This window comes from Fistularia commersonii, chromosome 3 (assembly GCF_037954325.1).
Source record: "Fistularia commersonii isolate RoL2024-O1a breed Wild chromosome 3, RoL_Fcom_v1.0, whole genome shotgun sequence".
Taxonomy (NCBI): Eukaryota; Metazoa; Chordata; class Actinopteri; order Syngnathiformes; family Fistulariidae; genus Fistularia; species Fistularia commersonii.
Genome location: NC_141286.1, coordinates 21788756 through 21814406, shown reverse-complemented (window position 1 = coordinate 21814406; position 25651 = coordinate 21788756). Strand labels below are relative to the sequence as shown.

The window sequence follows — 25651 nt, the reverse complement described above, 5'->3', positions numbered from 1 at the left end:
AGCCAGTTGTCGTATGTCTCTGGCCGTGATCGACTGGCAATCGATCCGGCACTAAGCTCGTCTTTCGCCCAATGACCGCTTGGATAGGCTCCAGCCCTCCCGTGAGCAGGAAAAGTGGTATTGATAAACGGATGAATGAATCCTTCTTCTTCTTCTCCTTCTTCTTTTCCTTTCGGCTTCTCCCTTCAGGGGTTGCCACAACGATTCAATTGCCTCCATCTAGCCCTATCTTCTATATCCCCTTCTGTCACACCAACTAACATGTACCATTCCATTATTTCCATAAACCTGGCAGCTCTAACCTCAGCATCCTTCTAACAGTATATTTATCCCAGCTTGGCATTTCTAACCTTATCTGCAAAACATCTAACACATGCTGTCCGCCTGGTGGATTAATTCCGTCCTCGTCACTCCCAAAGAGAACCTCCAATATCTTCATCTCTGCTACCAATGAACGAATGTCATGTGTCTGAATCAGGAAACCCCAAATCTGGATTATCTTTCTGCTGCAAGAAGGACTGACACCAATAACGTAATAGCCGAATGTTCAAATATGTTTACTGGAAGGTTACTACCGTAATTTCCGAATTATTGAGCGCACCTGAGTATAAGCTGCACCGACTAAAAACAAATGCATAAATATACAGGTGTCCTCACTTAACTGCGTACTTGGTTAACGACGAGCTTTGCGACGATATTAAAACACGCTGGCAGCGGAGTTGTGAGTGACTATCCAATGTATGCGCTTACCCGTGCTTATGATTGGCCGATATTCATGCAAATATAAACATTAAAGTAAAAAAAAAGTAAAATAGCACAGCGCAAATGGACTATACTTATGCAAATACTGGACGTTAGCACGGTAGAATCGGTGTTTCGCTTAACAACAGACCCCTTGGAACGTAGCCCTGTTGTTAGGTGAGGACCACAGGACTACTAATTTTAATTAAATACATTCTGCCACATATCCGTACTGGATTTTTTTTTTTTCTTGAACAGTGCCTGTATTAAAAATGAATAACAAAAGGAAAAGTCCATCCATCCATCCATGCATTTTCTATCCCTGCTTTATCCTACTCCAGCTGATTGCTATCTTCAACTTCCTCCTGCGCGCTAAAACAATTGAAGTCGTCTTCAGTGTCGGAATTGAACAGCCTTAGAATTTTATCGTAATTTCATAGGTCCGATTGGACGAGGCTCCCGAAAAAGGTCAGAACAGCGTGGTCGCAGCCCAAAACATACCTCTTCACCAAGCACTACCCTACTAATTGCACTTAGCCACCCAAAACAGAAAGAAAAAAAATAATAAAGGTATGTATGTACCGTAATTTCCTGACGATAAACCGCAACTTTTTTCACATAAACAACGATGCGGCTAATATATGGACTTTGGGTGGGGGACGTTAACGAGCTTCACGCTGCGAAAACGTTTATCCTTGTCACATTGGACCGATGAAATGACCGGGAAATTCTGAGTCCGTTCAACTCCGACACCGAAGAAGACGACTTTGACGGTTTTAGTGCGCAGGAGGAAGCCCAAGATAGCGATCGGCTACCGGGTGCGGCTTATATTAAGGTGCGCTCAATAGTCCAGAAAATACGGTATATGGTTCTGAGATGGCTATTTGGTTGAGTGGGCACTTCTGACTTCCGACTACTCGTACTTCGGATCTTTGGTGACTGAATTGTACTTTTTGTAAGTCGCTTTGGTTAAAAGCGTCTGCCAAATGACTGTAATGTCATGCTAAATGTTTTGGCGGCATGAAGCTCATTAGCCCCAAAAAAATCCATAAATCAGCCACATCGTTGTTTAAGCCGCAGTGTTCAAAGCGTGTGAGAAAAGTTGCGGCTTACAGTCCGGATATGACGGTTCAAACATCACGTCGATCCATCCCTCAAAGTTGTGTGGTCGTTTGATTTCCGCCCCTGAATCGTGTCCCTGTGTTGTCCTGTCCTTCGTCTCGGCTACAGAACATTGGCTGCGACTTTGTGATCGAGTCCAGCGCGGTGGAGGATCGCTGCGGGGTCTGTCACGGCAACGGTTCCACCTGCAGGACCGTGAGAAAGACTTTTCAGGAAACTGAAGGACTCGGTACGATTTTGTGATTCATATCCGTTGAGTCGCGTGCCGTCAGTTAACGTGAAATCGCCCTCAAGGTTACGTGGATATCGGACTGATCCCGGCGGGAGCGTGGGACATCCGGATTGAAGAGGTGGCCGAAGCCGGCAACTTCCTGGCGCTGCGAAGCGACAACCCCAACAAGTACTTTCTGAACGGCGGCTGGACCATCCAGTGGAACGGGGAGTACAAGGCAGCCGGGGCGGTATTCACCTACGAAAGAACCGGACATCTGGAGAATCTGACCTCCCCCGGGCCGACCATGGAGCCACTGTGGATCCAGGTAGGACCGGCGGCGGAAGATCCACCACCCGCGGTCACTCCTCCTGAATTGCAAATCTGGTGCTCAGGTCATGGAGACTCGGAAGAAAGATCTACGTGAGCTTTTTTTCTGTCTCCCCTCAAATACTCCAAATTTGTTATTGGGCTTTTCTACGTGAATTCAAATACCTCTGACTCGGCCGAAACAACCAAATGCGTACTTGTCGTTCCAACTCAGTAAAACCAAAGACTGTCCAAAATGGAGGTGTGTTCTTGTTTGTCGGTCTATTTCCTTCAAACCAGTGGCGCCGGCGGTGAACTTATAAAAAACGTTGAAGTTTTATAGAGTAGTTATTGAAATAAAACACGAGAACAGCAAAGTCACTCTTTCTCCACTTGTTTGTGTCACAGCTACTCTTTCAGGAGGCTAACCCCGGCGTGCGCTACGAGTACACCGTCAGTCGAAACGTATCGGGGGACAAGGACGTCCCCCTCTCTGTTTTCTCCTGGAAACACGGTTCCTGGACCGAGTGCAGCGCGACCTGCGGGAGAGGTGAGAGAACCGCCGTTTTATTAAGAGATCATCAAGCGAAAGAAGGCACGATGGTTAGCGCTTTCGCCTCACGGCATGACGGAGGACTCTGGTTTGGTTCCGGCAGGGCGCCTTTTTGTGCCTGCAGGGGTTTCCTCAGGGGATCAAGCAGGAGGTTCATTGGAAACCCTAAACTGCCCGATTGGTTGTATGTTTGTGCATCAGTTGTCCCCCGACCTTTTTGTCCTACTTTCATCCCGGACAACTTTTTCCGCGGACTCGGGAGGCTGTTGTGACGAACCAGTTTAAGTAGGACTCTTGGTATTTTCAGCTCTTTTTCCGGCACCCTGAGACCCTTCTGGTGTTTCATCTTTTCAAATAAGCTCTGCGGTGACATTTTAGCGAGGGGTTAGCCTGTTATTTCCTGACTATTGAGCGCACCTGAATATAAGCCGCGCTTGCTAAAAATACACAAATATATATAAGTGTACATTTATAGGCCAAACTTGTCAATAAGTCGCAGGTGTCCATGTTGTAACATGATGTATGTTAAATACGCTAATTGTTGTTGCCGTCGCCAGACAACCACTCAGGCTGTGTGGAAAGACACCTCTGTATGCTGGACGCGTAATTCGCCAGTCGCCCATTTCATTGGCCGCAGGTTGATATGTGCATTCTATCCTGCAGATATTTGCCTTTTGAATTAGAAATAAAAAAGGCTGAATGGTTGTTTGTCGATTGAGAAAGCAAACGCTTGTACTGTCATTTTGAGCGCACCCGAATATAAGCCACACTGGCTACAAATAAACAAATATTTTTGTGCATATTTAGGCTGCGCTTGTCCACGTTGTAACATGAGATAACATAAAATGAGGCACAGAAACATTTTTTCCCTTTTAATTAAATACATACCGGTGAGCATCCACGAATGCGTACTAAAAAACCTTTATTTCCGAACAGTGCCTGTTAACAGGCTGATGAAACAGATCAATAAATAATAACGATTAATATTAATAAATATTAAATAAATAAATATTAAATATTAAATATTAAATAAATAAATATATTGGATATTACATATAATAACAATTATATTATTAATAATAAATAACACAATGAAATGTCCATCTATTTTCTATCCCCGCTTTGTCCCACTCCAGCTGATCGCTATCTTCCTTTTCCTCCTGCGCACTAAAACCATGAAATTCGTCTTCCTCTGTGTCGGAATTGAACAGCCTCGGAAGTTCACGGTAATTTCATCGGTCCGATGTGACGAGGCTACATGTTTTGGCGGCGTGAAGCTCGTTAGCCCATAAAAATCCATAAATTAGCCACATCATTGGTTAAGCCGCAGTGTTCAAAGTGTGTGGGGGAAAAATTTAGCGGCTTAAAGTCCGTAAATTATGGTAAAACCCTTTGATTGAGTCAAATGCAGGAGGGAGGCGTAGGCAGTAAGTAGCAAATGTACAAATTAAAAAAACGAATGAAAATAAAGTACTACATAAAATACCTGGGACTGGAAAGATTGAATGAATTACAAGCTTGGAAATAAATATACAGGGAAGGGTTTTAAAGTGTTGGTGATGGGGTGAAAATCAGAGGTCAAAGGCGCTGCTGATCCAGGGTTTCCACGGGTCATTAAAAGTCATTAAATAGATTTTTCAAAAAATTAATGCCTTGGATAGCATTAAAAAGCATTAATTTATATATATTTACTAAACATTAATCAATATATAGAGCAGGGCTGCAATCAAGTTGAATTTAATCGTATCTCATGTCAGACTTGCCGCCCTGTGCGTCAATTAAGCGACAAATTTGACGACGGCTGATTGGCTGACATCCATTTTTTTTTAGTATCATGCAATGTGTGTACCCAGATTACCTTTGCAATCAACCCGTAGTACGCGATTGGTTTATTGGGTCTACAGGCATTAAAAATTTAAATATGCTTAATGGGGAAAAGAAAAACATTGTTATGAGTATTTTATTTTGATGAGTCTATGTAACATTTAATCATTCCGAACAGAATAGTGTGATGATAAGTGATGATTGACAGGCGGAACCCTTTCATCGGCGTTTGTTTACAGCCGCTGTTCCGAAGTTACAAAGCGCGGTGAAAGAGCGGAGAGTAGTGTTGTGACGCGAAATGGGAAATTGTAATTTTCAACCAAAGTGGATGGATGAAGGCGGAAAACCGGGATGAGGCGTTTTGTCGCTTCTGCGAAGACATTTTTGCCCAATGACATCAACTCGGCTACTGGCACTTGAGATAAGACGGTCATAAGTCGGCGAAAGGCGGGCGGCAGTTGACCGTGGCGGATTTGTTGGCTTGGACCAGCACGGCGACGCCTCCCGTCGCCAAAAACAACACGCGGTCTCTGAGCTGTTTCCCGACTCTGGTGTTGCTAAAACTTCTCCGTGGAAAGGACAAAACAAGCTATTTTATGACATTAGGACTTGTCCCAAAATTTTAGAAAAAGATTTCCGCAGGGAGGTGGAGATGTGCAACATAACCGATCGAGGCCCAGAGACCACGTCTGCGATCGGGTCGGAGCTTTAGGAGCTTGCGGAGGTGTTTCTCAAACGACCGGCTTCTGTTGCCTCGGCCAAGACGAAATCGATAAACAGAGGAGAAAGCGAGAGCGTGCGATGCAGGGACTGAAAAGAAAAGCGTCGAAGGACGAGCCGGAACTACGTTTACGGGGGAAAAATAACGATCACCAAGTCTAATGGGTGGCGACACAAGGACAAATGCTTTAAACTGACAAATGTCGAAACGGAGTTTTGAGCAAAAAGGAAACAAACTAAGAGATACTGCGTGGCGCAGAGGTTAGAGCGATCATCCTTGGAACCCAACGGTACTGTTTGGATCCCCGGCTCCTCCTGGTGCAGGGGTGTCACACTCAAATACACAGTGGGCCAAAATTCAAAACTGGGACAAATTCGCAGGCCAACATTGATATTTATTTAAAAAAAATCTTCCTCCAGATGTAACAATGAACTTTTTCATATGGACCCAAACAAGTTTTGCTTAAAAACTAAATATGGAACCAGCATAGCTTAATACTATCCAATATATAACTTCATATTGCACACATGCAAAATCCTGTTTTCTGCCTAAGCAGCAGGGTGCCAGTATTAGCATAAGGTCGCTATGACAACTGTCAACAGACGAGAGGGCGTTTATGGGTCCTCTTGTGATTTTCGTGCCAAAACACCAGCAGAAAATTCTGGGATTTGCAGAATTAGCAATACATGCACTGTAGACTATAGCGTCAGGCCAGCTCTAATAGTCATTTGGTATTGCTTTGCGGGCCAAATATAATGACCGTGCGGCCAAATTTGGCCCGCGAGCCGGAGTTTGACACCTATGTCTTGTTGAGCGAGACCCTAACTGGTGCCGCTAGATGGCTGCCAGCTGCTCACGGTTCATCCGTGACGGGTTAATTATGGAGAGGAGGTTTCCCGCAAGGGTTTTATAAAGTACAATAAAATTCAAATTGTTTATTGTCATATGGACATTGTTTCCTTGTACAATGAACGTCTTACTTTGTCGTCCGCAGTGCATACAGATATGTATTGACAATAGATAATGGTAGTGATAAACATACTGCCATAATCTATAAATAGTGGAGGGAAATGAAAAAGATAATGCAGGAGAATGTAAACATGCAGAGATGTAAACATTATAATAAATTTGAACAGTGTTAGTAGTGCAGATAAAACATTTGAGTGCAGCTTGGTGTGTAAGTCACAAAGTGCAGGTGCAAGGATGAGTGCGATTTAAATGGACAATATTAATAGTAATCTTACACAAAGTTAAATCCATTTGTCACTCAGAAGGGCTTCGAACGAGCGACCTTATTCTAAATAAATGTATCTACAGTTGGAAATGGATGTTAAATTTGTTTAAAGTGGCATTAAAAAGCATTAAATTAGATTAGCTGATACCCACAGAAGGCTTGGGGTCAAGTGACCGTTCAAGGGAGGCGACTGCCTGACAACAGCGCTCGACGACGATAAAAAATTAGAGTTTTTTTGGAAGATAAATCTTTTATCAGCGTCGTAGCAGAAGGCCGAGAAGGCGGTCAGAGAAAAGACACGTCAACGTTAAAATCCCGTTTCCCCTCCCCCGAGATGTCTGTTTGACGGATGACCTTTACTCAAGTAATGACTTGTCAGCTCTCAGGTCTTGGTGAACCTACACGTGCGGAGCGGCGAAGAAGCTGCCGGTTGTCTCGTGCCAAGAAGGCACGTGGCGGACAGTCCGATTCTGATAATGCAAGAAGTCAAACAGATGGAGTAACGGTTCATGTCGCGGCTGAAAATCATCTTTGGAATTACCTCCAGTACAAGTGGCTGCTGCTGGGAAAGTGAGAAAATAATTCCCTAATGACAGGCCTTGTTGTACGCGGAATCACAAACTGAACCCTTCGAATTCTTGGTTTGTTGAAATCTTCTTGTCGTGGCAACCGGACTTGAATTTCTTCACTTGAAGGCGTTTCAGGCCTCATCCGAGAGGCTTCTTGAGTCCTAATGAGTTCCCAAATATATATACACTGCTCAAAAAAATAAAGGGAACACTTAAAAAACACATCCTAGATCTAAATGAATGAAATATTCTTATGAAATACTTTGCTCTTTACACAGTTGAATGTGCTGACAACAAAATCACACAAAAATGATCAATGGAAATCAATTGTATCAACCCATGGAGGTCTGATTAGGAATCACACTCAAAATTAAAGTGTGAAAACAAACTCCAGGCTGATCCAACTTTGATGTAATGTCCTTAAAACAAGTCAAAATGAATCTGTGTTGCTTCCTGAGTGGACACTATGATTTCACAGAAGTGTGATTGACTTGGAGTTACATTGTGTTTTTCAAGTGTTCCCTTTATTTTTTTGAGCAGTATATATTTGGGCGGGTCTAGGTTAAGGTGGTTTGTTACGCAAATGTAAGAGTCGATTGGCAGAAACGAGGTCTAACTAGGGTTGTTCTGTTAATGGGGTTGTTGTTCGTTGCGGGATTACCTGGATCGGAAAGTGAGTGTGCAAATTCGCCTCGGTATTGATCCCGATACGGCGTTATACGTTTGTGAAATGTTGAAATGATGTCTTCTTTGACTCCTCTCTCGAACCATCCGTCTTCTCTGGCCAGGGAAGACGGTTGGTTTTATTCGGAAACTCCCAGCAGGTCATTAGAACCGAAGAAGCCTTTTCGGATGAGCGGTGAAACGTCTTCAAGTGAAGAAATTTAAGTCCGGTAGCCACGACGAGAAGATTTGGACAGGAATTCACCATGACGTGGAGGACTGAGACAAGAATCCTTGAAACTGTCATCACGGCGCGCGTCTCTTGGTGACCGACTTGGTTTATTCAGTCGAACGCGCAAACGCATCCTCGAGTCAACTGGATTCACGGACTCGGTTCCCGAGCGTGCAGCTGTGTCTTCCGAAACCGTCCGTCCCCGGCGAGACACGCCTCTGAAGGTGCAAATGAATAATCGGACATATGTTGTGGCGGGTCGGGAGGAGAGGGGGAAGAGGTCTCGCTCCTTCTGACGGGTTGGAAATCCCCCTCGGGTGACGGGGAGCGATGATGAAGTGAGGAGTCACAGGAAATCTGTCGCAGCCTCAAAAGAGCGGTCCTTATGTGAACCGTGTCGGGGGACCCAGACTTGTACTTCCGTTCAACTGAACTTTATGCCACTGTTGAAGCATCGAAAAGGCAACTGCCTTTCATAATGATTGTCTTTTAGTCATTTTTTTTGGTGCTAGCATGTGTGTGTGTGTGTGTGTGTGTGTGTGTGTGTTGAAGGTGTCCAGAGACAGATCGTGCACTGTGTGGAGAGGACCACTGGAATAGCGGAGGAGCGTTTCTGTGACCCTCTGACCCGACCTGATGATAACCAAACCAGCTGTCACAAGGAGCCGTGTCCAGCCAAGTAAGATCCTGGACTTTTTAATTTTTTTTATTTCCAACGCATTCTTGACAGCCGCAGTTGCACAAAAACAAACAGAAAAAAAAAAAACGTCAAGGCAGCTACCGCGATCACTACAACCCCGGCTGGATGTGTACTTCTTCCTCCCTTACAAACACAAAAATGGGGATTAATCTCTATTTTCCATGTCTGATGAAAACACAAATGGTGAGTTAATGTGTCTTTTTTTTTTTTCTTTTTAGGGAACAGTTTGCCCATTGTCTGCGCTCGCTGTCACATGTTGCGTCATGCGTCTATTATGCAACTGTTTACGCGGCACCAATAGCCCGCTCTATTATCTGGGGATATGATAGGATGTCTGTGAGCAGGGCAGGGAGAAAACCCGAAGTTTTGTCCTCACGACCGAACGCTGATTCGAGAAAGTCAACCGCAGAAGTACTCGTAGCCCTGCGGCGCTGAGCGTCGTGGAAAATCCGACACAAACAACATCAACGCAGTGACAAACAAGCAGCCAATGGGTTGATTGAGGCGGAAGATACATCGTTAGCGCCGTTGCTGCTAGCTGCTAGCACGCACTTTGGTCTTTTAGCCTTTTGGAGTTTGTCTCGGAGGTACCGCCGCTTTTAAGACAAGATTACTTTATTGATCCCCATGGGGAAAATTCATTTGTCACAGAGGCGCAACAATATAAATACGAATAAAAGAGACAATTAAAAGTTCTGGGGCCTTCATCCAAGAATTACCATCCATTAGCTATATGCTAATATGCTTTCTCTGATGTTTTACGTGGATTTTCACGCCTCATCCACGCAACCTTCTGCGACAGCGGATAAGTGTGAAAGAACAGCGCCGCTGCTTTTTCCGTGTTAAACGTGCCTACCTTAGAATTCTGAAAAAAAAGTCAATTATTTCACAAAAATATGACCATAATTATGAAAGTATGAATAACCTGGTATGTTAGAATCTGCATTTTGGATAAAAGCAAACAATTAAATCAAACCATGGGAGAGATCCAGGTCCTTTAGCATCCAATTGGTTGCTAGCATTTTTGTCAAGAAATGTGCGGTGAAATCGTCAACACAAGTTGTCAGGACAACAACCTGAGCGTCGACATTTAACGGGCCGGCGTTTAAGATCTAATGACATCTAGTGGTGCCAGTAGAGACTGCGGTTCTGATTCTTACCCCTTTTTACTTACCCTTCCTCATGGGTTACTAGACTAATGGATCCCTTTTAATCAGATTTACAAAAAATTATTAAAAAATGATGATTACTGGCAGAGAGATGGCATGTCATCGGTCTCTGGCATGGGGAAGAAACCAAAAAAAAAAAAAGAATAAGAAATAGAACCAAGCAGAAGTGACGTATCGGGGTTCAAGCCGGGAGTTAAAATGCAAATACAGGTGTTTAAATGGTGGACACAGTAAAACACCATTTTAAACTTGAAAAACAAATGATTTCCAAACGAATCGAACCAGTTTGCGTTAAATCTAATCTTATTACGTTTTCCATCTTCGCAGACTGAATGAGAAAGTGAATTCGTACGTTTTCCGATTAACGGTCGGTCGATCCGAGGGATTAGACCAGGCGCGTGGCGGGTCAGCCATTTTAAAACACCATTTTAAACTTGAAAAACAAATGATTTCCAAACCAATCAAACCATTTTGCGTTAAATCTAATCTTATTACGTTTTCCATCTTCGCAGACTGAATGAGAAAGTGAATTCGTATGTTTTCCGGTCAACGGTCGGTCGATCCGAGGGATTAGACCAGGCACGTGGCGGGTCGTCAATGTCAGAAATCATATTTTTAAAAAATCAATCCAGATCCTAAGAGCGGAAAGGCAGCTCCTCCTTCTATGTCCTGTCCGTACGCAGATGTAAACAACTCCTCTGACGCAACACAGCGACTATTATCCCTGGGTTTTTCAAATCATAAAAACACATCCCTTGAAATTCAACAATACCGTCTTTTGTTTTGCCCGTAAAATCTGTTTGTACCGCGGCTTTTCAACACCTTCGATTGATCCAAAAAAGAGGACGGGGAAAGAACCGAGGAGGTTACTTTGTGCTCGGGTAAAAGGAAAAGAAAGGAATAAGGAGTATTCACACGGCTCACAAATTAGCCAGACAGCTGTAAATCGCCTCTTTTGTGCCCCGACGTTTAGATGGTGGTCCGGGGAGTGGCAGAAATGCTCGTCGAGCTGCGGGAGTTCGGGTCTCGCCAGGAGGACGGTGTTGTGTATCCAGGCGATTAGCGTGGAGGAGCAGGAGTCGCTGTCGCCCGACGAATGCAAACACCTCCCCGAACCCGAGTCGCTCTCCTCCTGCAACGCTCACATCCCCTGCCCGGCGGACTGGACCGCTGGCGGCTGGTCAAAGGTGAGCTCAGGGATTCTGGCTGGGGAGAAAAACAAAACGCCGTATCCAAGGGGTTGAAACATGCTAATTGTTGTTGCCGTCGCCAGACACCCACTCAGGCTGCGTGAAAAGGCCTCTCTGTATGCCAGACGTGCGATTCGCCAATGGACCATTTTGTTGGCTGAAGGTTGAGACGTGCGTTCTATCCTGCAGATCGTGGAGAATGTCTTTTGAATTACAACTACAAAAAAAAAAAAAAAAGTCTGAATGGTTATATGTCTATTTGACGCTCGAATGTGAAAATTTCAAATTAATTTTAAATTAAATTGGATGTTTCTACCCCATGTGCCCCCCCCCCCTCCCTCCACACACACACAATTGCTCCAAGGGGAAAAATTTGGCTGATTCTGATTCTTACAAATTTATGTGTATAAATCGGGGTTGTAGCACAAAAAACTGATTGCAAAGAAGACAACGGAACGATTAAAAATACGGAGAATTATTGGAAAGATATCCACGACAAAATCATCGAAGCGTGCAACTGTTCATTAAGTCTTGCTTCTAATCAGAGGAAAACAACGCGCTGGCTGATCGATGGCGTCTTCAATCTTCTGCAAGTTTCATGCATGGTCGTATGTTTCTTGATCAGTGGTTCCCAACCTCGTTTTGTACCAGTTTTTTTATTCATGAAAATGTTTCCTCAGACTGATAAGAGTAGCAGGAGTTCATATAATAAAAACTTTAGTCAGTTGACAGTATTTAATCTGAATACGACGATTATACTTTACATTAGGCAATTACAATATTACCGTATTTTCCGGACTATTGAGCGCACCTGAATATAAGCCGCACCGGCTAAAAATTTAAAAAAGGAATATGTGTGAACATATTTTTGCTGCACTTGTCTATAAGCTGCAGATGTCCACGATATTTACACAGAAACATTTTTTAACTCTTAATTAAATGCCGACCGATAACATCAACAATTACGTACGGGATATGCTTTTTTTACGGACAGTGCCTGTATCATGGCTGATGAAAGAGATTAATAGTAAATAATAAAGATTAATATTAATAAATATTAAATAAATAAATATAAGATATTTTACATATAATGAATATTAAATACATATATATAAATATTAAATATTATACACAATGATTATTATATACATAAATATATTGAATATAATGTATATATGATAAATATTAAATAAATATTAATAAAGACTAATAATATATAACACATGGAAAAGTCCATCCATCTATTTCTATCCCCGCTCTGTCCTACTCCAGCTGAACGCTATCTTTGTCTTCCAGCTGCATAAAACCATTAAAACATCGTCTTCAGTGTCGGAACTGAACGGCCGCAGAAATTCACGGTAATATTATTGGTGCGATGTGATGAGGCTAAATGTTTTGGCTGAAAAATCCATAAATTAGCTGCAGCAATGTTTAAGCCGCCGTTTTCGAAGCGCGTGAAAAAAGTAGCGGCTTATAGTCCGGAATGGCGGACCTATGGCGACCAATCCAGGGCGAAGCCCACCGCTCGCCCAATGAACGGTAAGATAAGCTCGAGCGCCCCGGCAACCCTGACTGCGAGATTAGCTATTTAGACAACGAACGCATTGATCAACTGTCTGGATTTCCGTTTAGGTTGAAACCTGCCGGCTTTGTTTTCAGAAAGTTTCTCAGAAAAAAAAAAAAGCAACATCTGAAAAGTCTTTAATATTCTTTCCATGTTTCCCCCGCCTCTGCTGAATTCGACCCGCGGAACGCAGATAAACGTCCGCCGATTTGAGATTTCTCCGACACCGCCCGGGTATTAAAGAGAAAACGGATAAACCGAGCCACTTCCTGTTCTCCTGTTCCCGCAGTGCTCGCTGACCTGCGGAGTCGGAGTGCGCCGCCGCAACGTCACCTGCTCCAGAAACACGGGCGTCGACTGCGACCTCCAGGCAAAGCCGCCCGCCGTCGCGGCGTGCCACGTCCGGGACTGCCCGCCCGATAATTTCGGAAACGTCGACTCGTCCGGCAGCGGCTGGTCGAGCATAGAAGAAGTGTTCAATGAAGTCAACTCCATCCCTGCCGTCATGGCGCCTCCCAAACACGGCCCCGCCAGGGCCCAGCCAAGACACGGCGCCAATGACATCGACGGGGATTTTCACTACCACAATAACATCGAGAGCGTCGACAATTCTCTGGGAGGCGGCGAACACGTCGATGACTTTTACTACGACTACAATTTTATCAACTTCCACGAAGACCTTTCGGACGACGGGGACGATTCAGGCCAGGAATTCGATTCGGAGCGGGAGGCCGGTCCGACGAGCGGTGAAAGTACAAGAGCGCCCGCGGTTTCTTCTCCCAGCGCCGCGATTTCAGAAGACGGCGAATTGACGCCCGAGCCGCGGAACACAGATCCGGACGATGAGGAAGACAACGGCGAACCCGCAACCGACGAGTCCCCGCAGGTAAACTCCGAAAACTGGGACGACTTCCTCTCTGAAGATCATCTCCTGCCCGTCTCTACCGCTCAGTCGCTGCTTTTCCCAACGACGGAGAAACCGAATGTATCAAAAGACGGACGCGACGATCCGTTTCGGACGGAAACGCCGAACTCCCCGACGCGCCCCGGGAGGACAGCGGAGCGGAACTCAAATCACCCGACCGCGGAGGGAGGAGGTCGTGTCGAGGACTTCACCGTCACTCCAGAAGAAGCCAGTTTTAACCCAGAAACGACGATGTCTGCGCTCGATCCACATTTACAGCACGGTCACGATGACATGTACACACCGGGTTTTTCTGCGAGACCTTCGGGTTTCTCATCGCCGGATCTCGAAGGCGGCGTCGAGAGCGGCACGGCTTTTGAAACGCCTGAAAGGAACACTCAGCCGAGCGCGTCTTCTTCAACCGCCCCTCAACCGGACGACGAAGGAAATCGCTTCAATGAGGACACGAGTACCGCCGGGGAAAGGCGTCTACGGGAGCCCGACCTCGCCGCCACCTCGGCCCCCGCGCCCGAGAGCCCCACTCTTCTCCCGTCCCCATTTGCGCTCACCTCAGGGACCAAATTCTTACCTCTGTCGGAAATGGAAACGTCCACCGCGACCCCTGCGGACGATTTTCAGGCACCTCCGACCGGGCGGACCCCGACTCGAACCGACCCCTCGTCCCAGAGAAGTCGGAGCCATCTCCCCCCGTCAAACCCGCCTGCGTCCGACACGCCTGCCGCTCCGCCGCCGGTAACGGATCCCCCTCGTCCGACGCCGCCTCCGCCTCGGCCCGGCGCCGCTCACTGGGTGGCGGGAAACTGGAGCACAGTTGAGTCCAACGGTTCTTTGTTTGTGCTTGTTGTGTTGGTCGAGGAGCGAAGGTACGCCGTGTCTCCGTAAACGCCTCTGCGGGATTTCTTGTCAAAGACACGGCAGAGCCTTCACGGATTGACTCTCGAGCAAGAATGTCTAAACTTTTTGCAAAGAGGCCCGTATTTGATGAGGTGAAAATATGTGATGGCCGACCATTCTGCCAGACATTCGTTGAAGCGTTAGCATTATGGGACTGTCTCCGAAAATTAGAATGTTGTGATAAAGTTTTTTATCTTCTGTAATGCAATTAAAATAGCAAAAATTACTTTTTCATGATATTCTAATATTTTTTTTAGATAGGAAATTTGAATTTCCTCAAGATGTAAGCCGTAATCAGCAATATTAAAATAAATAAAAGGCTTGTAATATTTTAGTTGATTTGGAATGAATCCGGAATGCATGACATTTTTGTTTTTGTAATTGCATTACAGAAGATAAAGAACTTTATCACAATATTCTAATTTTCTGAGACAGTTCTGTAAATGCACATGAGCTATTTCCTGACATTTTTTATTGTAAATGTTTGAACACAGAACACAAATCTAATTTTTTTTACCAAAATCATATATTTCAATACCACATAAAATGAGGTAAAAGTCTGGCTGAAAAAAAAAATCAGAAAAATTTGAAATATTACATTTTATTCAATATTAAACGCTCATTATGAACTTCTAAATTCAAAACATGCGAACACGCTAACAGCGATATTAATCCGTTCAAAACATTGAAAGCCGTGTGACTCCTTGTATTACTTGTTTTCAAAAAAGAAAAAATGCAGTTTTTCATAATTTCAATTTTAGTCCCAGATAAAAAATATGAAATAGAAGAACGGACCAAATTATACTTTATTCCTGATTTTTTTGACAGAGGCTGCGGGCCGGCGTAAATTTAAACACCGACCTCATTTGGCCCGCAGGCCGGACGTTTGAACGTGCCAAAAACTAAACCTAAAACTCTTTCTCATCAAATATATCTCCTCTATTCGAACCCGAGAACCTCAGATTGCAGCCGACAAAGACACGAATCCATCGGATAACTGGGATTCTTGGTGTTACAGAGGTTTATTGTGTCGCCGACAGAAGTATGGGCTGTTTGACAGCAGCGCTATTGTGCTTTTTTTTTTTTCCTCCATTTTTTTGTGGGGTCAGTGCTCCACAACCTGCGGTCTGGGTGCCATCTGGAGGACTTTGGCGTGCAGCACCGGCGCGGAGTCCGACTGCGACCCGGCGAAGATGCCGACGCCTGCCCAGCGGTGCTACCTTCGCCCCTGCTCCATGTGGAAAGTCGGGGAGTGGAGTAAAGTGAGACGTCCGGTTCGGTTATATCACGACATGGGGATTAGCGATGGATTTGTTCCGGCGTTAAAGTCGGCAATTTAATCTGTTTCTCAGTGTTCCCGGAACTGCGGCGACGGCGGCGTTAAATCGCGGGACGTCCAGTGTTTTGACATGCGGGACGAAAGACCCCTGCGACCTTTCCACTGCCGTGCCATGTCTTCCAGACCCCAGACTCAGATACCTTGCAACGGCCAGCCGTGCCTGGACTGGTACAGCTCCTCCTGGGGGGAGGTGAGGAACAACCTCTCCTTGTTAGCTTTCCATTCATTCCGGAAAAATGAAACGAAATTCCGTCGGACGTCGGTCAATCTCTGCGTCTCAAAAACCCGTGTAATTTATTTAAGTGAATTCTGCGGAAACGTTGCATTACAGCAGTGCTTTTCGATTATTTTCTGTTAGCCCCCCCCCCACTAGGAAGAAGAAAACATTTTGCGAACCCCCCCAACTTGTCCATAAAATTGTTATATATGTTGTACCCTTATTAACATTAAAGAAAGAAAAGGGAAAGAAATATAGATCGACTCGCAACAAAACAAATCACTTTATTAACATGCTTTTACACTGTAAATGAGAAAAGATTTAAAAAGCATACATTTTCCTGAAAATTAAAAAAAAAAAAAAAAAAAATCTTATATAATTTTGATTTTTAATTAATTTTAATTACTAGATTATTTTTACAATATTCTATTACTTAAAACTAAAGTGTTTCAGTTTACTTCTTGTAAAATTATTATTTATGGCACCGTTATTAATGAATAATCATAAACATTTTTCGACTGACTGAACCATTCGATCTTGAAAAATAAAACAAAACAAAATAAAACAGCACTTTGTTATTAATAAATAATTATGAACATTGTTTGACTGACTGAACCATTTGAGCTTAAAAATAAAATAAAATAAAACAGCACTTTGTTATTAATAAATAAATATAAACTTTTTTGACTGACTGAACCATTTGATCTTGAAAAATAAAATGAAAGACAATAAAATGAAATGAAATAAAATACAATAAAACAGCGCTTTGTTATTAATAAATAATCATAAACATTTTTTGACTGACTGAACCATTTGATCTTTTAAAATAAAATAAAATAAAACAGCACTTTGTTCTCAATAAATAATTAGAAACATTTTTTGACTGACTGAACCATTTGATCTTGTAAAATAAAATAAAATAAAACAGCACTTTGTTCTCAATAAATAATTATAAACATTTTTTGACTGACTGAACCATTTGATCTTGTAAAATAAAATAAAATAAAACAGCACTTTGTTATTAATACATAATTATAAACATTATTGGACTGACTGAACCATTTGATCTTGAAAAATAAAATGAAATAAAATAAAATAAAATAAAATAAAATAAAATAAAATAAAATAAAATAATACATTCAAAATGAGCAGTAACATTAACTCATGACACTTTGTTTTTTAGACATGGTAAATATTTCCTCGTCTCCCACGGTAGTCACAGTGAATACATAAGCTTCGTCATATTTCCTCTTCTTAGCTTTCGGGTGACTTTCGTTTGTCTCATTATCTCCGTCCCTCACCGCTTTTCTTATCATCCCTGTTAAATATTTTTCCATGGTGTCTCTTGAGGGTTTATTCACTGCACTTCATATCTCCTGCTCCACCTCACGCTCGGTGCAAAAACAAACCTACACCGCAGAGCTAATACTCTGCACACACACCACTGCCACCTACTGTGGATGTGCAATTACACTTTATGCTCGTGCAGCAAAAATAAGCATGTTCCCGGCCCCGGGGTCACCCGTGGGAATATTTGAGAAGTAATGCATTAGAGTAGAGGTGTCCAGGTCGGTACCGCTCCTCGGATTATTTTGGTCCGCTAAGAAAATCCTTCTCAGTGCATATTATAGTGTTTTTTTCACGTGACCATCCGGATCTAATTTTGAAAAACGACAGTTTCCGTCTTCGCCTTAAGATAAGATGAGATAACCTTGATTGATCCCCATTGGGGGAAATTGTCTTGTCACGGCAGCGTAACAGTTATAATGTCAAAAATAAATATGAAAAAAAAAAAAATAGAGAGACAGTTAGAAGAATAATCCAGGAATGAATAGACCGCGGAGAGAGCAACAACAACATCAGGGATAAGAACAAAATGGAACAGTAACTATCCACTATTGATCGGTAAGACCGTTGCTTGGAAAAGGACTAGAACCCGTCAAAAAACATATCCAAGACCAGCTATAGTCTTGTACACATTGAGCTAGCGGTAAATACGTCGGTGTGTGTGTGTTGTCTAGTGTTCCGAGGTTTGCGGAGGTGGCGAACAGCAGCGTATTGTCACTTGTCCAGAGGAGGACCAATGCGACAGGGATCTTCAGCCCGGCAACATCAGGCCGTGTAACAGCCAGCCTTGCGCCCAGTGGCTCACCGGATCCTGGGGACAGGTAACATTACGAGACGACGTAAAAAAAAAAAAAAAAAAAAAGACGAGTAGAAAGAACAAGATGAGAACGGACGAAGATACTCAAGGGACACGTGAATCTCAAGGGTGCAGATAAAGCGACGGTTCGAAAAGATGAGTATTGACATAACTTCCCGCTCCTCCTCGTGATGTCACATCTGCTGAACGGAGGCGGCGTCTCACGAATGCACGGATCCTGACTGTTTCAGACATCCTTCCGTCCCCCCGGAACCTGGCGTTATCGGGTATAATCGGCGTGCTTAACGCCCGTCGACATGGCGGCGGCGGCAGAGTCGGTTCTCGCCCAGACGATCCTGAATAGTAACCTTGCTGCCTCCGGCCATTATGACTGCCTCCCTAATCTCACATCCCTGTGTGATCTCCCGGCATGACTCCTGTTTACTTGCAGAATAGCCTTTTCAGAATATCCCTTTTCATCCGAAAAAAACAAGGAAGCTGTGATAAATCACCTCTGACGTCCCTCGCCCTCTTCCCGCGGACGGAGATTTTAAGGCCGTCGGAAAAAAAACGTCACAATCAGGCGTCGGCGCACGTGCAAAGCCGGCGTGCAGAAGTTAGGACGGACCGCCGAGCCAAAAGTAGACTTCGCTACATGCAAGCTCGCAGCTTTAGCGCTTCGTTTATCCGGTCGCTCGAAGCTACCCAGTAGATTTGCATTCGGAACCTGTTTTGGGTGCCGCGATGGCGACGAGAAGTTCCTCTGTTCAATTTTCAACAGGAGTTTCTTTGTGGAATTTGCGTGTTCTTCACATGTTTTTAGCGTTTCTTTCCACAGATGTATGAATGAGAGACTGAATGGTTGTGCAGAAGAACCTTAAGAATGCCCCGAATTATGAGCAACTTACGAATAGGGTGCCCTCGGTGCATGAACGCAAAAACAAACTCACGGGCGTTCCATGTTGTAGTGTTGCGGCAGTCGTGGGAGGTACTCCATGTTGTTTTTTTTTCTTTTTTTTTCAGTAAATTATTGTATGAGGAAGTCTGGAGTGGCAGAGAAGTATGTTGAACTGGTGCAGGACATGTATGCTAGCTGTAAGACAGAGGTACGGTGTGCTGTAGGGGTAACAGAGAAGCTCAAGGTGGAGGTGGGACTCCATCAGGGATCAGCTCTGAGCCCCTTCTTGTTCGCAATGGGGATGGACAGGCTGACAGATGAGGTTAGACAGGAATCCCCATGGACCATGATGTTTGCAGATGGCATTGGGATCTGTAGTGAGAGCAGAAAACGGGTTGAGGAAAATCTAGAGAGGTGGAGGTATGCTCTGGAAAGGAGAGGAATGAAAGTTAGTCGCAGCAAGACGGAATATATGTGTGTGAATGAGAAGAACTCAGGTGGAACGGTGAGGCTACAGGGAGTGGAGATCAAGAAGCTGGAGGATTTCAGGTACTTAGGGTCAACAGTCCAGAGCAACGGAGAGTGTGGAAAAGAGGTGAAGAGACGGGTTCAAGCAGGTTGGAATGGGTGGAGAAAAGTGTCAGGGGTACTATGGGATAGAAGACTATCAGCCAGTATGATGAGAAAGGTGAACAAGACAGTGGTGAGACCAGCGATGCTGTAGAGACTAGAAACAGTTACAATGACCAAAAGACAGCAGGCAGAACTAGAGGTTGCAGAGATGAAGATGTTGAGGTTCTCTTTGGGAGTGACCAGGATGGATAGGATCAGGAATGAGTCTATCAGAGGGACAGCACATGTTAGATGTTTTGGAGAGAAGGTCAGAGAAGCCAGACTGAGTCGAATACCGAAGCAAGTTTTATGCTGGCCTTCAAATTAGCGATTAGCCATGTTTGTAAGCCTCCGGAGGACAGCACATAAGATGCTAACGGTGTTTGGTTCAACCTACAAACACCAACAAAACCCTTCACAGATCCAATTTAACCGAGCAGCACCTCGGATCCATCCTGAGAGCAGCCACAAAAAAACTTTGATGCGCCGCGAGTCGACCCGCGAGTCAAAAAGTTTGCCCACCCCTGAGATAGGGGTTCAGCTTCTCGCTCAACAACACTTCGACACACTCGGAGGAGCCGAACCAGAAATGTTTGGTTCCAAGGACGGTCGCTCAACACCCTGCACTGTGCCACGCCTCCTCTTCTTAATTAAATTTCAGTGAAAAAAAATTGATCCGGTACGTGAACGTTTCGTTTACGAGTCAAGGAACGAATTCAATTGGTCGGCAGAGGTTCTGCGGTATGCTGGTTAAACCCAGCCCCTCGCCCAATGACTCCAGGAAACCCCTCCACGACCCTTACTGCAGGATAAGCGACCTAGACGATGAATGAATGAATCTGTTGAGCCGTAAAACGTCGCTAACCAAAAACCAAACTCTTTCCCCGTGCAGTGTTCGGTTTCTTGCGGCGGTGGAGCGCAGAGCCGGCTCATCAAGTGCGTGAACACGAAGGCCGAGACGGAAGAGGTGGTGGATCCCGCCGAGTGCCACCACCAGCCCCAGCCGGAGAACACGCGACGGTGCGAAACGGACGAGTGTGAGGGCGCGGCGCCCGGTGAGTACCGAGCCTTTACGGCAGTCAAGTGCGCCACTGTTGCTCCCTCTTTCTGTGTTTCTGCCTTTCTATTCTAGGACTTTTCAGAGCTCAGTCAAGGGCAGGGAGGAGATTTGCATACAGAGAATGGGTACTTTACATAAAGATAATGGGTATCGAAAAAGTTTTTTTGAGTCCATCATCCCAGTATTTGTTCTGGGACTGGCCGCGGTTTCGTATTCAGAGGACAGAAAGTGTTTATAGTCAAATGCATGGTAAGATGTGTCTAAAATAACTGTGGAATAGTACGCGATGAAAGGGCACCGCGTGATGAAGATGTTGAGGTTCTCTTAGGAAACGGCTAACCAAACTTTTTGCAGAGGGCCACATTTGGTGAGGTGAAAATGAATTCACCCTGAATTAGCCTAGCAGTCTTTGAGCCATTAACATCAAATGCAAATGAACTATTTTGTGACATTTTTTTTATTGCAAATGGCGTAAGAACACAAATCTAATGTTTTTTTTTTTTTTACCAAAAACGCTCTGTCTTTCATATTTGAATACCACTTAAAATAAGGAAAAAGCCTGTTTGGGGAAAAAAATCGGAAAGATTAAACATGTCAAGGTTTTACATGTTACATATGGTCATATTATTGATTTTATGACAGAGGCTGTGGGCCGGGGTAAATTTGAACACGGGCCGCATTAGGCCCGCGGGCCGGACGTTGGACACGCCTCTTTTAGGGAGTGAGGAGAATGGATAGGAGGGAAGGCACAAGGTAGATGCTTTGGAAAAAATGTCAGGTCAGGATGGTTCAGACATGTACAGATGAGGGAATGGTGAAGATTCAAATCCTGATTCAGATTTTATTTACTTGGTGCCAAATGCCAAAAGAGTTGTGTCATTTTCCACAAAGAACAGGTCTGGACCACACTCTTTAAACAATTTGCAGAAACCCAACATTCCCCGAAAAGCAAGCGCTTGGCAACAGTGGCAAGGAAACACTGCCCTTTATCGAACGAAGACTTTAGCTGAAATGCCTTCCGTCTCAACCGGTTAGGGTAGAAGATCTTGGTAGAAGGATGCTGAGGTTGGATCTGTCAGACACCAGGCCTAGAGGAAGACAGAAGAAGAGAGCCATGGATGGAGGAGAGGACATGAAGGTAGGGGACAACAAGGTAGCCTACGTAGAGAAGAGGTCTCAGAGGAGAGGGTCAGCTAGACAAATGATTGTCTGCGGGGATCCCTGAAGGAATCGGCCAAGAGGAAAAGTTTGAAAGATACAGTAACGATGTAAACAATGCAAATTGGACTATTTACCAGTTTGTCGATTCTTGTGCCAGGCTACTCGATGGTAGCACAGATACAAGAAGTGCTAGTAGACAGTGAAGCGCAGGTGGTCCTTGAATAATCTAAGGTATTCCGCAGCTGTTTGTCAGCAGGGAGCTGATTGGTTAGAGGTCGTCCAAGGTCGTAAACACATGTTGGGTGTTTAAGAGTCCGAACGCAATGGGACTGGAAGACTCCTGCATCTCATACTACTGCGTCCCCAGCCGGGGACGGGAGGTGGACCTTGTGGATTGAATCTGCGGCAAGGCAACGCCCTGCAGAGAGGGAGGGTTTGAGTCCTTGCAACTCTTCTCACCAGGCTCGCCTCGGTCAAACACAGGAGGAAGCGTGATTTTTGATTTCTTATTACTGAACCACCTGAACACCGCCCGGGGCTCGATGCAGTCTCGCCTTCAAACCTCCACAGGATAGCAACAAAAGAAAGACAGCAACGCCCAACGTTGTTTATATCGTACAACGGGGGCACCCGACACATCCATCTCAATATCCGGGTCGATCGCAAAGGCAACGTGAGTCGATCGTGGGGCCCCAAAATAAACTCTACTGCACAAAATGACAAAACAAGGAGTCACAGAAGACACTGCAGTACAGATAGTGCAGGTAGATCACATCATTAAAAATATCTGTTCGCCTATCATCCAGGTCCACTGCAGGATCGACGCCCTTGACTGACATACAGTTCGGTCAATCCGAAATCTCGATCCGGACACCGAATTATTTAAAAGTAAAGTTTTGACCGCTTTGCGGGTCGGCGCGCAAAATCCATTAGAGATCAAAACCCGGATAGATCTGGGATGTCAGGGATACGTGACCGATTATCAGACCCAAACGTTGTCGGATCTCTGCAAAGCCGCCTCTCTGTCCGGTCCGGCAAAATCCAATATGGAATTGTTGACGTTGGATCTATTTGTCCGCGGGGAACGGTGAGATCGAAATGCGCCGCGGCTGTCCTGCCAATGACACCGGCCCGGGAGAGGAAAAACGGCTGGCAAGAGTTTCACAGTACGTTTTATCCGGAAAGTTGTATGGTAATAGGACAAGGAACGGGCAGTACTAAGCAGCTTTTTTTTTTTTTTTTCTATTTTTCTTTTCATATTATCCACTATCATTTGAAATACTCATCAAACCCATTACATCCCCGTCACCATGGACACTGTATTCAGAGACACAAAGCACACCGATTTAACGGAAAGTAATCGTTTTGGGTCTGGAGGGAGAAGGGGACAAGCTGTTTGGGATGAGCAAAAGTCCTGATCTAGAAGCAGCGACGGAAAAAGAAAGGAAGGAGAGAGAGAAAGTTAACTGGGAGAAAGGCAACTTTGGTGGATTTTTATTTTTTAATTGTTATATCTATTTTGCCTATCCTGGCCGGCAATTCAGACCATTAACATTAAATGGAAATTAACAATTTCATGCCATTTTCTTATTACAAACTTACACTTTTCATGTCTTAACACAGAAGACAAGTTTTTTACCGAACGCACTGTCTTTCAGATTTGAATACCGCATAAAATGAGAAAAAAGTCTGGAAAAACAAAAAAAAACTTTCAGAAAGATATGAACTTCTAAATTCAAAACATATCAACAGGAAAATGACCCTGAATAAATGATATTATTCTGAAGTACAAAACATTGAGGGCCATGTGAATCCTTGTTTTCAAAAAGGAGAAATGCAGTGTTTTTTATTATTTCAATTTCAGACTCAAAAATAAGAAATAGAAAAACGGGCTGCCGGATTGAATTTTATTATTGATTTTATTACAGAGGCCGCGGGCCGGTGTAAATTTTAACATGGACCTCATTTGGCCCGCGGGCCAAATGTAAGTTGTGCACGTGCTCAAAACACACAGAAAATCTGTGTTGTGCACAAAATATCAAATCCGACATCAACTGAAACCCCCGGTGTTTTTGCAGAGTTCGTTAGCCGGTGTTAAACCCTTACAATAATAGAAAAAAACTACTCACCGAGCCAATGGAAAAAAAGAAATGCGTTTCTTTTCAAATGAAATGGCTGTTGGAGTGGAAAAAAAACTGTGTAACTGGTTGAAATTTTTGTTTTTTCGAGTGATAAAGTTCTGCTCTATAATACATGTTGCAAAGATAAAGTAGCTAGACAGAAAAGTGTGGACAGAATTTATGCCGGACCACCCTGAGCGTCACATTCAGCACAAAAGTCATTTAAATGCTGTTGGAATTATACAAAGATGCAAGATGGGAGCGAGCGCCAGGCGTGTTTTCAAAATTTGAGTTTATAGTTTGCTTGCTTTGGTTTGCATTTCATGATTATTGATAATTAAAATTCATATTTACACCTCCAATGGTGTTCACATACTACACACTCCATGAATATCATTTTTGTCGTTTTCATCGTAAGCGGACTAAATCAGTGGACTAAAAGCAATCCAGTGGAAATCGTAATTTGATACTTTTAATAAGAAGGAGAACAAGTAGACTCTGCACAGAAAGGCCTCCTGGTAGGAATACAACTAGGAACCTTCTCGCCGGGAGACCCGTAATAATTCTTAGTCCATCACAATGTCGAAAATCGGACTTGGTTATTATATTTATCAGTACCTTTTATGGTCAAAGCCCTGGAATAGTTTTCAAAGCAAATTCTTTACTTATTCATTTGATTTCCTATTCCGTTCAGATCCTCTCTAAATATCAGCTCCATTTTTTTCAAGTTTTTAAGACTAGCAAGGAAACTTTTGGGACAAAGCATTAATTTTCTGATTCATCAGCGGAATAATACACACATACTAATGCATTGAACATCATACTTTAAGATAAGTTGATGCCTGCAGCCTCACTGTCCAGACTAAGCCTCAACTTTTGGGCGGGTTCGTCAAACATTCATAATTTTTATGCTTGTATACACTGTTTGAGTTAATTCAATAAAATGTATCCAGTAGAACCAGGGGTCTTTCTGCGGTCCCGTTTTTTGAGATTGCTCTGCAGTCGATGGCCATTTTTGAGCCTCTCCTCCGGTAATTGCGGCGGGAAAGGACAACTTCGGGGAGACTAAAATGGCCTCTTTGTTCGCCAGAGTCGAAAACGAAGAGATTTCCAGCCGAGACAGTTTTTTCGTCACGACATAGAACAAGATGCGTCTTCGGTTTGCGCGTCGCCGCCTGTGCTTTTATCGTCCAGCTTTTGTTGATACGCTATCTACACACAGCCATAGAAAACACTTTTTTTTTTCATGATTATTCACTTACTCGCCGAATATCAAAACGGAAAAAAGGAAGCGCTGTGTGCAGAGCCCGGGATTCCAGCACTGGGATTTAATAAGCCCTTTCTGCTTAACTGTAAAATCTAGCTTTACAAATTTGTTTTTCCGTTTTGAATCACCACCAATTCCTCCACTTGCGCAGGCGATCACAGTGAATAACAGTATGAAGTGAGGTGGTCTTTTAAAGGCATGTCAGGCTGGTTT

At 44.0% G+C, this 25651-nt stretch overlaps 1 protein-coding gene across 1 annotated transcript in view; it reads left to right on the top strand.

Annotated features, from left to right (window-relative positions):
• The window catches only part of adamts7 (a disintegrin-like and metallopeptidase (reprolysin type) with thrombospondin type 1 motif, 7), an 87760-nt gene that overhangs the window by 46875 nt on the left and 15234 nt on the right, over nucleotides 1–25651 (top strand). Inside the window, exons 14-23 of the mRNA XM_086144150.1 lie at nucleotides 1972–2092; nucleotides 2158–2402; nucleotides 2792–2933; nucleotides 8732–8858; nucleotides 11022–11235; nucleotides 13092–14537; nucleotides 15731–15883; nucleotides 15974–16150; nucleotides 18199–18345; nucleotides 20723–20885. Coding sequence (XP_086000276.1) covers nucleotides 1972–2092; nucleotides 2158–2402; nucleotides 2792–2933; nucleotides 8732–8858; nucleotides 11022–11235; nucleotides 13092–14537; nucleotides 15731–15883; nucleotides 15974–16150; nucleotides 18199–18345; nucleotides 20723–20885 — 2935 coding nt within the window. The remainder of the gene's footprint in view (nucleotides 1–1971; nucleotides 2093–2157; nucleotides 2403–2791; nucleotides 2934–8731; nucleotides 8859–11021; nucleotides 11236–13091; nucleotides 14538–15730; nucleotides 15884–15973; nucleotides 16151–18198; nucleotides 18346–20722; nucleotides 20886–25651) is intronic.